Source organism: Paramormyrops kingsleyae, chromosome 9, assembly GCF_048594095.1.
Source record: "Paramormyrops kingsleyae isolate MSU_618 chromosome 9, PKINGS_0.4, whole genome shotgun sequence".
In the NCBI taxonomy this organism is placed as follows: Eukaryota; Metazoa; Chordata; class Actinopteri; order Osteoglossiformes; family Mormyridae; genus Paramormyrops; species Paramormyrops kingsleyae.
In genome coordinates, this window is record NC_132805.1 from 839,196 (window position 1) to 853,127 (window position 13,932).

Sequence of the window (13,932 nt, forward strand, 5' to 3'; positions counted from 1 at the left end):
AATTCAATGTTGTCTAGACAATGAAGATCAGAGCTATCCTGCCTGCCCTCCCCCCGGAAATTAATGGTCAGGCCATGACTGTGGTGGAGACCAGTATCACCAGCACATTGTAATGGGACATGCAAGTCACCTCCATCAGCAGAAAAACCCAGAAATGACTTTCTTCATAGGTTAATTCAAGAAGCATGACATCCTCCATCAGTGCCTGGTTCCCTGCTGCCTCTATACTGTCTCCAAAACCAAGTTCCAACGTGAGGTTTGCTCAACTGAGAAAATCAGGCTTTCTCATGCCATTCCTACAGCTTCTTTCCTGCAGCCAACCAGCTCTTATATTCTCTCGCCAAGTACCTTAGAAATCCAGATGAAATCCACTCACCCAGGGACAAATCCCCTCTTCCCTTGCCTGACATTTTACCTCTGTGGTCTAATTGCACTATGTCATTTTACAGCCCTTTTTGCTTTGGTGGATCACTCGCACATTGTCCATACTAGCTTTCCTTGCACCTGCAGCTGTTTTTGCACATGGTACTCTGGTGTTATTTATTGTTTTAAGACGTCTTGCACTGTGTGCTCTGTAAAATTGTCTTCCGTTAATCTATCCTATTGCATCTTTAGTTTTACACATATATGTTCTGTGAAGGGTTTCTATGAATTTCTTGCAGTTTTGTCCTGTTATACATGTTTGTCAGAGGACCACAAACAATTCTGGTATGTTTATACATACTGGCAATAAAGGGTCGAGTCTTGAAGCAGCGCGACCGACTTTATGACCCCAGTCTTTTTCTTTCTTTAACGAAACCATTGTCTGGAGTTAGTGAACTAAATTCCGTTTTAAAACGTTTAAGTCTCAACCGTGCGTTGCAAATTTACGAAGAAGCCCTTTGCAATTGTTAAAGGAAAGGAATCGGTTCCGGGTGATTTAAAAGGCAGCACTAGTTTTGCGTATTCTAAAGGTCTTCATGGTGATAATTAGAAACAACTACAAAAATAACATGAAGGGCAGTGCACGATGCGGGGGAGGGTACCGGAGGAGCTGGGGGGCAGAGCCGCCCGGCCGGTCCCTCCCTCGCAGAGACGCGCTGGGTGGGGTTAATGCGAGCGCCCTAAACGCTGAACTGTCCCCGTCTACTATTGCAGTAAGTGCGATCAAACTTTCCGATACTTTCGTTTATACCCTGTGCCTTGGTCAATTTCTTCTCTCTCGACAGACCTACCTCAACTACTCCCTTAATAGCTACGTAGTTTGTTTTTTTATTTATTATTTTGTTTATACAGTTTATTTATTTATGCAGGCTTTTGTATGCGGTCGCGGTTAGACAAGCATTACACGTTTAGTATAAATCGTAATTAAGCGCAGATATTGCACTATATATTGTTCATTGACTTTGGCAGCAAAAATGCATACAACGCAGAAGGACACGACCTACACGAAGATATTTGTTGGGGGTCTTCCATATCACACTACGGACTCCAGCCTGAGGAAATATTTTGAAGTTTACGGGGATATCGAGGAGGCTGTTGTGATCACTGACAGGCAGACGGGAAAGTCCAGGGGCTATGGATTTGTAAGTAATTATTTGAAGTTTATTTCTTTAACCGTAACCTCTACTTTTTTGGCATGACAAGGGAAAAATTCTTACTGAATATGAACGATAATTTCGGCTAAACCGATTAATGAATGCTTAAATTTACACTGGTGACGATGAATGGCTTTAAAGTGAGGTCCAGTCTGCAGAATAATTCATATGTTTGGATGAACTTGGTATATTCTTGAAATAGATTAAGGAAAGCGTTAATCGCGAATTATACCTTCCAGCTTCAAAGGACACCAATACTCAACAAAAACTTTCTGTATTCTTGTGTGCATTTTTATGGCGATTGTAGACCGATTTCACGCATCAAGGATAGCTAAGACTCACAAACTAAGCTGAGTTATTACTTATTAATCACCAACCTGGTGCTCCATTTACCATATGCCTTTACCCGGTTAGTATTAGGAATACTGAACTTGACCTTGTTTGGACTGTAAAGAATGTGCTTCTGCTTGCACGTGTATCATCCTCGTGTATTTACACCCATTCCCCCCGTGGCCCAAGGTTACAATGGCAGATCGAGCTTCAGCAGAGAGGGCCTGCAAGGATCCCAACCCCATAATTGACGGCAGGAAGGCCAACGTTAACCTGGCCTACCTGGGCGCCAAGCCCAGGGTCCTTCAGTCAGGTGAGCATGTCCTCAGGGGAGTTTGGGCAGACTGGCAAACTGGTCAGAAAATTAGATGTGCTGAAATCACTGTATGCTGAATTTGATTTGCCTTGTGAAAAATGACATGGTACATCTAATTAAAACCGGAGTTAAGAGTTTTGCATGACATCCATCCATCCATCCACCTTCCACTGGATACATCCATCTTCCACTCAGACCTGTAGCCCATCTTCAGTGCTTTATGTCAGTTTAAAAGCAGAACAACATTAAGATACATTTTTGTTAAGGTATGTGTCACATTTTTTTTTTGTTTGTATCCAGGATTCTCCTTTGCTGTTCCACGAATCCATTCAAGTTTCATCCCAAGGACATATGGGTGAGTCGTGTTCAGCTGTTTTCAGCTGTGTTCAGCTGCACAGTGTGTGTTCAGTATTCAGCAGGTACTTTCTGTGGTTTGGTCATTTCTGTGTCTTGTGACTCCCTCAAAATGACGCCCCTTCCCCCCCTCCATACTGATGATTGTTGGCTGACTCAGTTCTGTCTTTGGGGGTCGTATTAATGATGACCCCCCCCATGCCCGTTGGGGCCCCACTGTAGGGAGTATAAGCCCTGAAGGTCGTCTTGCTTGCCTGCTGATCAGTGTCGAACGCTTTCGAGGATTTCGCTGTGCAGGGAGATAAACCCTCAGCTCCGTCTTGCTCTGCTTGAGATAAGCAGATGGAGACGGGCCTGTTAGTGCCCCCCCCCCCCCCCCCCCATTCCCTGTCACTCTCCGTGTTAGTGTCGCTTGTAAAGTTACTCTTTCCATTCTCCTGTCACACTGCCATTCCAGTAAGCTACTTCTGTGGGTTTCCGTAGTAAATCATAGTTAAACCATTTGTTAAAGTTGATTTTAAAGTTTTGAGTTGTTTATCTAAGAGGTTTGCAGGAGAATAAGCATATTAGTCATATGTGACTTGTTACACACAGTGTGTATTGTTAGATAAAGTGGGAAATTAAACATGTATCTTGGGAGCAAGATTCAAAGGATTCAAAAGGTTTATTGTCATTTGTACTGGTACAAGTACTGAGTACAATGAGATACTTACACTTGCGTGTTATTATCTGTAGGCTCGGTAATTTAATACGGGGAGACAAAACGTAAGACAAACACTTAAGTGAAATAAAGGTGAGAATAAATATTGATATGTAAATATAAAAATGGAGATATAAATTTTAGGGTTTCAAAGGAGCAGAAAACTTCTGGAAACTTTCCAGAAATTTTCCATTCCATGGAAAGTCAAGCTTGAGAATTTTGGAAATATTCCATGAGAATTAATATATGGGAATGAATGAGTAAAATTCCCAGAATTTTGCATCTCTAATAAAAATGGATGTATCCGGCAGAATAAGCATGGTATACATATGTACAGTATGTGCATAGCAGTAGACAGTAGTGCAAAGCTAAAATACCAGGGGTTTGGGGTTATAATGAGATCAGTGCAAGATAGGGGGGAGTGAGATGAGAGGAGGGAAGATGATGGGAATGATGGGAAAGGTTTGTGGGAAAGAAGCAAGCCCGGATGGGCCAGTGGGTCCATGTAGACGGGCCGCCTGCCGTCGCTGTCCCTCTCTGAGATGCACGGACACAGGGTCCCAGCCCTGCGGCCCCGCCTCCTTTTGTGGGAGAGCCGCTTGCGGCAAGTCGGAGCGGCTCAATTGCCACAGTCAGCAGTGCATTGCGTCACGTGAAAACATGATGCGTTAATCATGGATTTGTGGAAAAGATTATGTCATCCGAGCTGCTTTTTACAAGTGGCTCACTTCTTCAAACACTCCGCGCAACTCGCACAGGAGGCCGTCATTTGTAGGTATTCTGTGTGCTTGTGTGTTTGGCTTGAATTAAATCATTTTCAAAAACGGGTTTCTTCAGACCCCTGGGATTTCCTTTCATACTTATGGAACCTGTTGTAATGTGCAGCACCTAATATTTGAAGAGTGATACTGAGCTAATTAATAATGGATGATTCTGAGAAGCCTTTGCAATAACAGGTGTGCTGTCAAATATTAATAGTCTGCACGCTACCTGTATCGCGACGCTAATTCGTCTGTTTGTTCGGTTTGAAAAGCACCTATACTTAGCCCTGAACTTGAGGGACCAAAAATGGTTGGGGTCACGCCAGAGAAAATATGTTTATATTCGGCAACAAACCTCATGGCTGGGAAGAGGAGCACAGTGACAGAAGTATTTTTAACCAGACTAAACTCCTCCCAGGAATACAAGGGGTAAAGTCCACCGCTGTTATAGCTGGAGCTGAAAATCATTGTGTTATCTTGTGTGTCTCCTTGAAAACAGGCTGCCAGTCTCTCTCTCTCTCTCTCTCTCTCTTTCTTTCTCTTTTGAGAATAGCCAAAGGAAAGCATGTTGAGATCTGCTACAAACATGCAGTTAAAGTGATGGATTGATTTGCTGGCTGCAGTTCTTTGCCCTGCTAGCATAGCGGCTGGCAGCCCAACCCGACTGTCAGTAGAGCTATTGATAGAGGAAGTGGGGGAGGGCAGAGAAGGAGGAAGTTGAAAGGAGATGCTTCACAGTAGGAAGTAAAGCGGCACAAAATGAAAACGATTGCTGTAGCACAGTAGGACAGAAAGCCCACTGGGCCTGTGCTTATGTGGTTAATGCAGGTCCTGTTTGGCTGAGCAGGGGGAGGTTAAATTGGCTGTGTGTGGCTTATGTGTGTGTGTGTCTGTGTGTGTGTGTGTGTGTGTGTGTGTGTCTGTGTGTGTGTGTGTCTGTGTGTGTGTCTGTGTGTGCGTGTGTGTGTGTCTGTGTGTGTGTCTGTGTGTGTGTGTGTGTGTCTGTGTGTCTGTGTGTGTGTGTGTCTGTGTGTGTGTGTGTGTGTGTGTCTGTGTGTGTGTGTGTGTGTCTGTGTGTGTGTGTGTGTGTGTCTGTGCGTGTCTGTGTGTGTCTGTGTGTGTGTGTGTGTGTCTGTGTGCGTGTCTGTGTGTGTCTGTGTGTGTGTGTGTGTGTCTGTGTGTGTGTTTGTGCGTGTCTGTGTGTGTGTGTGTGTGTCTGTGTCTGTGTGTGTGTCTGTGTGTGTGTGTGTGTGTCTGTGCGTGTCTGTGTGTGTCTGTGTGTGTCTGTGTGTGTGTGTGTGTGTGTGTGTGTCTGTGTGTCTGTGTGTGTGTGTCTGTGTGTGTCTGTGTGTGTGTGTGTCTGTGGCAGGCAGCAGCCTCTGGGATAGTGTTGACTTCACAACCCGAACATGTGCTCCCTTGCCGGCCCCCCAGACAGCTGTAAAGGGGGCTGCTGTAAATAAAAGAAGGGGAGACTTGCCAAAATGGCAGCCCTCACTCCCCCGGCACGCCGCCTGCCCCCCCAGGGAGCCTCCTGATTTGTCCAGGGGCACTTTGGTGTTATGTTGAAAGTGAGAACATTGAATTGTGTGAGAGGAAATGAAATGGGGGCGACTGGTTGGATGTGTGTTTATTTCCTGAAAATATCTGTTTGGGAAATACATTAACCATTTTCTTTATAAATGTGTTTCCTCATTAATCCTGAATAAGTGAATTTCAAGGTTACTAACATTTAGGCACTAAAGACCTGTGTCTGGTTTTCTAGCACAGATTCTTCTGCTTATCTTTAAGTTTTGCTTGTGTATCTGACTCTTTCATCCAAAACAATTCGCAGTCGAGGGAAGGGGGGGGGCGGCATTGCTACTCAGTGAAATTTGTTGGGGGGTTTTCTCTGTAAATGTAGTGATTTTGGGTGCTTGCCTGTTATCATAAGGGGGACAGCTTGGTAAATTCTGGCCGGTCCACCCCTACCTATATGATATGTGGGATTCAAAGCCATGACCTTTACATTGTTAGCCCAATACTGTACCTGTGGAGCCACAGAGCCGCTTGAGTCGGTGACAGCTGGTGTCCTTGGAGAGACCCGGCCGCTGTGACAGCCTCTCTTTGTTCCGCAGGATGCCTGCTCAGTACGTCTACCCGCAGGCCTTGGTGCAGCCCAGCGTGGTGATTCCGCACGTCCAGGCTGCGGCAGCGGCCACGCCCACGCCCACCGCCACCTCATCGTTTCTGGACTACGCCGGTGCCTATGCGCAGTACTCCGCAGCCGCCGCAGCCGCCGCAGCCGGAGCCGCGTATGAACAGTACCCCTACGCCGCATCCCCTGTACCGGCTGGGTTCACCGCTGCCGGTTACGGGTTCGCGTCCCAGCAGGCCCTGGCCACTGCTGCCGCCACCCCAGGCCCGGCCTCCATGGTGTTCGGCCAGTACCAGCCCCAGACGCTGCAGGCTGACCACATGCAGTAGCTGTTGGGTGACCAGCAGGGGGCGACAGAAGGGTCTGGCATCTGCGTTACACTGTGACAGTCTGGAGGGACTCATGTTGACTAGGAGAATCTTTAAAATACACAGCAGTGACCCAGGAAGGACTTGGAAACAGTATGAAAAATAAGTCCTTTACATTATTACTGACATTGTTTTGTATGATAAATTATTCATTTGTATAGGGAAATGGAAGGAAGGCTGTAGCTAGAATGTACTGGGCGTGAGAGCTTTTACAGTTACTCTGCAGACATGGGTGATTATGTTGACAGGCTCTGTTTGATATTTATCATGTCTGAAAATCCTCTTTTACTGCTGTCGGTGTGTTCAGATTATCGGGTATTTTCCAGTTATTTTTAAACTGTCCAGTGCATCAGGGGAATTTCATAAACGAACGTAACAACACAGGAAGGGATGAACATTGCTGTTCATTTCTACTGACTGAACTACTCTCGTGCTTAATCTATGCAAAGTTTGACTTCAGGAGAACGTGAGGACCCTTTGTAAGGAATGTCTGAACCAAATGATGCATTTGGATCTAGAAAGACACGTACATCAGTGGGCTGGGGAGTGTCCGGCTCTCGGCCTTTGGGGACAGGCAGTGACACACGGAGCTGCCTGGCTCCCATTCCTCACCCTTACAGTATTCCAGCTGTGGTCCAGGCAGATGCCTGAGATGGTGCCCAGGAGAAGATTGGGGGGGGGGGGGCTCTCGCCATGGGGGGCACCTTCCTGTGTATAAGTTCCACCTGTTTGTCGCTGGGTGAACAGGAGAAAACAAGAGAAAACAGGGGAAAAGGAGAAACAGAGGAAATGTGAAGCTGAACGTTAATCTATTTATTATTGTGCCTTGTAGTAATTATTAAAGTGCTATTTAAGAAGACTAATTTATTTGAACAATTTCTCCCTAAATGGCTTTGATCCATTTAACTGTCTGAATATATGCAGATATTAGAAGTATTTTGCTTGATCAATGTACCACATTGATAATGATCTTGCCAGCAATGAGTGGTGGTTAAATAAAGGCTTCATCTGAAGTTAAGCTCAAACGGCAACATTGTGACGGGTACTTGTGGTAAAATGTACATGTGCTCTTCCAGTCAAATTAAGTCAATAACTCTTTTTATGACGGACAATGTCAAACTGAATTCATAGCTAAGATTTATTTACGATGCAAATTTAAATTGGAAGTGTATGGCTGTCTTTCTGATTCTTAGTTGTTCTCAATCACATTACTGAAAATGAAAAATGTGTCGAAACTTCACGCACCAATGCTTTTTACCCAGTTTTGTAAAGCCGTGCTTCTGTTAACTTTTTAAGTTTATTGTACACCGTCAGGACTTTTGTAATACTTGAACTGTTTGTTGCAGAAATAAAGATACAAAAAATAAATACAATGTTATTTTAAGAGAACTGTCAGCGGATTGGTCTTGTCTATATTTTAATGGGTGGTTGTGGGAAAGGCCAGTGGCCCCACCTCCCCGTGCTGCTCCTTGTCATTCGCTGTTAGTCACTCTTGCTTAGTTCTTATCCATCTGATGATCCCTTGTTCTTTGTTTATAGTAGGTGGAGACAGCCCTCGCTGTGCTGGGCATCCCCTTCAACCCAACCCCCCCAGGTGGGCTTCATCCCACCATTTTCACTGCAACCAAATGACCTCCCTGCCTCTACAGACTGCTGTCATTACCTGCTGCCCTACTGACCTCAGGATACCTGCTTTCCCTTCTTACCTGCAGGTCCTGCAGGTCCTGGTGCCTCCCCATTGCTTCTGTGAAGTGCTTTAGGTGTCTTGAACAGCAGTATATAAATGCGATATTCATTCTTTAATCAAACCCTATATGAGTGTGATACCAGGCATCAGTGCTGGGTAGTTTAAGGCCGAAGGCAACATGTACAGTAAGGAACGAGTTCCATTCAGGAGACATATTTATACCGCACCCCAAAAACATGTTAAACAGCTCAGACACCATCCCAAAAACATGTTAAACAGCTCAGACACCACCCCAAAAACATGTTAAACAGCTCAGACACCACCCCAAAAACATGTTAAACAGCTCAGACACCACCCCAAAAACATGTTAAACAGCTCAGACACCACCCCAAAAACATGTTAAACAGCTCAGACACCATCCCAAAAACATGTTAAACAGCTCAGACACCATCCCAAAAACATGTTAAACAGCTCAGACACCATCCCAAAAACATGTTAAACAGCTCAGACACCACCCCAAAAACATGTTAAACAGCTCAGACACCATCCCAAAAACATGTTAAACAGCTCAGACACCATCCCAAAAACATGTTAAACAGCTCAGACACCATCCCAAAAACATGTTAAACAGCTCAGACACCATCCCAAAAACATGTTAAACAGCTCAGACACCATCCCAAAAACATGTTAGACAGCTCAGACACCATCAACAAAGCAATATTTCAGCGATTAACTGTTTGTCAGATGTTTTTCATGCATTTTAAAATTCCAAAAGTTGTTTTTTCCATTTTCTGTTTTTTAAATTATTTTTTAAATAGATCTTCTATTTTCAAAGCATACTCTAGATTTTAATGCTTATTTTCATCATTTTTAACATTCTAGTTTTTAGTGCTTTTTTTCTTTATCTTAGTCAACCTTCTTTGACCTCAGTATGAAAATAAGCTGGTAAATATTGCAACATGAAGTGTGTTTTTAATAGAATGTAGAAAAAAATCACCAGTGTGTTGTTTTGTTTCTCTTACTGTTTTTCTTCATACGATAAATGAGCCCATTGCCCCCGGGGTGCCGTGTATTTGCTCTGCGGCCTGCCATTCTGCCCCACCCAGAATGTTCCGGGCTGGCCTGAAATAGTGTGGCTTTCTCCGAGCATCTAGCGCCGTAGTGAGAACTGCGTTGTAATATGATAGGATGAGATTATGTCTGTACGGCCGCCCGACACCTCCGTAACTGTCGTTTTGTAGTGCTGTGATGAGCTCAGCAGAACATTGCACAATAATAATGAAGCAATCTTTTTTCAGTGTAGCCGTTGTGATGCAAGTCCGTCCATCCACTTCCTAACTGGTTATCCGGGTCAGCATGAATCATATGGAATAAGTCAATTGGCTTACATTAATGCTTTTTAAAGTGTTTTCAAGGCTGTTTTGTGAAGCATGTTAATGGCCTTGGTTTATTCCTGTTTTTTTCCCCCATTTTTATCCCCAAATATGTATTTTTATGTATTTTTGCACTGTCCTGCGTTACCATACGCTCAGAATACCAAGGTGGACTGACACTGTGAGGCGATTCCAAATGCCGCCTCTCATTAGGTGTATTATTATTATTATAAGAAAACGAGAAAGAATGTATGGACACAATGGGGAAATACACCACTTAATGATCCAGTGTTGGGTGACTCCAAAACATGGAAAATACAGTCACTTTTGTCCTTTTGTCTACATTGTTCACAGGGAAAGATCAAGCATGGAAGAAACTCCATTTACTTTTGATTTTGCAGGTTCATGCCCCCCCGTCATATCAGTGACATGGTCTCTTCCGCTGCTCTCATGTTCGACATGAGTGTGACTGAGAGATTTTCTTCATTCATGTTTTTTGTCTTGCTCATTTCTTTTATTTACGACAGCACTGCGCTAATCCTACTCGCGTGTGGCCAGATTCCTCCAGTGCAGTTCCTGCGTCAACTGCGCCACCTCCCTCCCTCACTGGAAGGCAGGGAGCTCTTGGGACCGAAGTCACCACGTCCAGCTCATCTCTGCCCCATCCTGCCCTGAGATAAGCTGCTAATTTTGGTGTTTCGAAAGTGGGGTGTCTCTGTGAAGTGGCAATATCGGGCTGTCTCTAGGGGAGGTCTTACATTACCACAAAAATTAAGACCACAAACCCAGAAACCCAGATAATACAGATAAATAAAGGTATGTTTAGGCAAACAATGCAAGCTGATTATTTGATATATAATTATACCGGATATGTTATATCTCTTTTGCCTTTTCGTCGTGTTGTGTGTCTATCATATGACATTACATGCAGTATAAATGTCTGCCATGGATGTTTTCTTTCCAAAGAAAAAACTTGCCACAAGGCCGGTGAACCAGACCATGTGACACAGCGATTTTTGAGAGGACAGTAGCTTTATGTTGGGATTCCATTCTCCGAGGAACACAGACACTGGTGCCAAATTAAAACATTTCCGAATAAGCGAACATGTGAATCTGTGCTTTGGTGAGGATTGCAAAAAAAGATGAATTCTGCGCAGGCAAGCGTGTCACAGCTGCGTGGGTGTTTCAGGCTTGACACCGGGGGGGGGGATGGGGGGGGTCCGGTCTGCGGTTACTGTCAAAACAAAAGCAAAACACAATAATATGCAGGGGTGTCAGAATGAAGAACAGGTGGAAGTGGTCACCCTTCCTGTAGCCCCACCCCTTTCTCATAGGCAGGCAGATGTCAGTGGCGTGAGGGGGGGCTCTCCGATACCCACAATCCTCTACTTCCTCTTGACATGTGCGCACACACCTGCTAGAGTAACAGGAACGTGCTGTGTGCCGCCGGGAGGACGGGGGGGGGGAGGCAGCTGTTGTATGTGTCAGCTGCCCCCCCGCCCAGCCTTACAGCCTGAATGACAGTGGAGTGGGCAGGTGGCCCTTGGGGTGGGCTTACTAAAGAAATAATCCAACAAAGGCTTTGCGGAGCGCAGCCCAGACACCTGTCGACCCGGAACGCCATGCCGGCTCCCTGAGGTGTGTCATCTCACCAGGACATCGTCATCGCGTCCCATGTCCTGTCCGAGAGGCGTCTAAAAAAATGCTGAGGTACCGTCCTTTGCATTCCACACCCTAAACACCATCCCAGGTTGTACCCAGGTTGGTGAAGAGCTACCCCAGGAATGTGACAGTGTGACCAACGTTGACAAACCAGTGTACGCAGATGTGTATTTAATGGAGGGACAAGGGGACTGTCAATAAAAAAAACAGCTGCTTCTGCAGTTGTTGCCATCCCACCAGCAGGGGGCAGGGCTGCTCTTCATCACATCAAGTTATGCAATGTGACGCTTGGTATGCTCTCCCCCTTGGCTTTGTTCGGCCGTATTACTTTGCGTTTCTGCACCTGCATGTATCGGTGTATTTTGTGCCCATTTTAACTGTTTTGAAAGGTGAGGTGCTTTTACTCTGTTGTTCACCATTAGGCCTCACCTCTCTATTGACCTCTGGTGGTGGAAATAAGAATTGCCATCTTCAGATGATGCTTTTATGCTTATTAATAAATGGTGTCTTAGTTTGTTATTTTAAGCATTATATTGGGTATCAAGGGTAAGATTTTTTTGGGTACCATAACTGATAATAGAAGCATCCAGCTGTTTTGATGTGAACTGACGTGTGTCTGAATCGTTTTCAGGGTGTACCCCTGCCTTGTGCCCCCTGATGGACTGGCATCCCATCCAGGGCGTACCCCTGCCTTGTGCCCCCTGATGGACTGGCATCCCGTCCAGGGCGTACCCCTGCCTTGTGCCCCCTGATGGACTGGCATCCCGTCCAGGGCGTACCCCTGCCTTGTGTCCCCTGATGGACTGGCATCCCGTCCAGGGCGTACCCCTGCCTTGTGCCCCCTGATGGACTGGCATCCCGTCCAGGGCGTACCCCTGCCTTGTGTCCCCTGATGGACTGGCATCCCGTCCAGGGTGTACCCCTGCCCCATGCATGGACTGCAGAGATTTTTTCAATATAAAAATGTAACTTTACACACAATAATCAAGACCATAGCTAACAGAAATAAGTAAAAACTTGCTTTATTACAGACCACGCATAACATGTCTTTCAGAAAAATAAGCATTTGAAATTTATCAATCTCTTGATCTATTTTCCATGAAACCGCATCCATGCAGGGTGAGCATGGAGCCTATCCAGGGAGTCATCGCAATTACTATTTATCAAACATCATGGTGTAATGCAGCCCCATTGCTCCCTCTATAGGAGAATCAGAATCTTTCCTTGCAGTTTTTAAGATAAAATATAAGACATATGGACCATCATGGCTACTTGCTAGAGATGGAAAGGACATCATAGTGGGCCCCAAAGCCACACCAGTCCGTTTATGTTCCAGGATGTTTAGAGCCCCTGTCATTCAGGGGCCCTTGGAATCATTCTAACCCCCCCTCAAAACCCCCCACCCTCTATGATGCCCCTGCTTACAGCGTTCACACTCCAATTCCAGTATAGACTCTAATATAATATAATATAATATAATAATTAACTGTGATGGGTGGGGCCCTATCTAGGTTATTCCCAGCCTCGTGCCTGTAGCTTCTGGGATGGGCTCTGGACCCCCACGATCCTGCATGTGACAAGCGGGTATAGAGGATGGATGGATAGATGGAGGGATGGATGGTAAAAGACTTACAGGCACTTGCACATGACTTCATTGCTTTGGGAACATCGACAGGGACATGTCAGTCCCCATACCCCCCCTCCATATCCCAGGAAGCTGTATCACATTTAATTAATAGCGTTTTAGACACTCAGTGTCGGACAGTGTTCACACTCTAATTCACATCTTTATTTATTTATGGTCCAGTCATGCTGATGTGTGTCACAGAATCCTGGTCCCATTGTCTTCTTATTACAGTAATTTTGGTTAATTTTCATCAGCTTTAAAAAAAGTATTCTTCTGATGACATCACATAAATCATACATAACGTATGCCTACACAGGCGCCTTTTAGCGCTTTCAGTGACAAAACAATTTCCACCTATTTAGACGAAATCTCAAAACTAAGATGGATATAAACAAAAGTTACGGTGTGTTGTGCTCACAGAATATTAGTCAAAACCGTGAGGTCAGTGACTCTGATACTTCCTCCCAGGGGTCTCACAAAGCCACGCCCCCAGCACCCTCAGGACAGAGCTCCGTTCACGGGAGAAAGGCTCACCATGAAGACCTCACAAAGACACACCCCCGGCACCCTCAGGACAGAGCTCCGTTCACGGGAGAAAGGCTCACCATGAAGACCTCACAAGGCCACGCCCCCGGCACCCTCAGGACAGAGCTCCGTTCACGGGAGAAAGGCTCACCATGAAGACCTCACAAGGCCACGCCCCCGGCACCCTCAGGACAGAGCTCCGTTCACGGGAGAAAGGCTCACCATGAAGACCTCACAAGGCCACGCCCCCGGCACCCTCAGGACAGAGCTCCGTTCACGGGAGAAAGGCTCACCATGAAGACCTCACAAGGCCACGCCCCCGGCACCCTCAGGACAGAGCTCCGTTCACGGGAGAAAGGCTCACCATGAAGACCTCACAAGGCCACGCCCCCGGCACCCTCAGGACAGAGCTCCGTTCACGGGAGAAAGGCTCACCATGAAGACCTCACAAGGCCACGCCCCCGGCACCCTCAGGACAGAGCTCCGTTCACGGGAGAAAGGCTCACCATGAAGAC

At 45.8% G+C, this 13,932-nt stretch overlaps 1 protein-coding gene across 2 annotated transcripts; it reads left to right on the forward strand.

Moving 5' to 3' along the window:
- Positions 1-1,063: 1,063 nt before the first annotated feature.
- Positions 1,064-7,932, forward strand: LOC111850394 (RNA-binding protein 24-like). 2 transcript variants are annotated; one of them, XM_023824252.2, is made up of 5 exons: positions 1,064-1,136; positions 1,393-1,565; positions 2,097-2,220; positions 2,524-2,578; positions 6,156-7,932. In XM_023824252.2, exons 2-5 carry the CDS (start codon positions 1,398-1,400, stop codon positions 6,502-6,504), a joined length of 696 nt encoding a protein of 231 aa, XP_023680020.1. In that variant the 5' UTR covers positions 1,064-1,136; positions 1,393-1,397; the 3' UTR covers positions 6,505-7,932. The 2 variants fall into 2 exon arrangements, with proteins under 2 accessions (XP_023680020.1, XP_023680019.1); XM_023824251.2 differs by having other exon boundaries at positions 1,084-1,565.
- The last annotated feature ends 6,000 nt before the right edge of the window (positions 7,933-13,932 follow it).

Bases quoted from the DNA above. Each gene is read 5' to 3' on its own strand.
- LOC111850394 (XM_023824252.2), top strand. From the start codon at position 1,398: ATGCATACAACGCAGAAGGACACGACCTACACGAAGATATTTGTTGGG. The intron at 1,566-2,096 runs GTAAGTAATTAT...CCGTGGCCCAAG, and splicing joins AGTCCAGGGGCTATGGATTT to GTTACAATGGCAGATCGAGC. The intron at 2,579-6,155 runs GTGAGTCGTGTT...TTTGTTCCGCAG, and splicing joins TTCATCCCAAGGACATATGG to GATGCCTGCTCAGTACGTCT.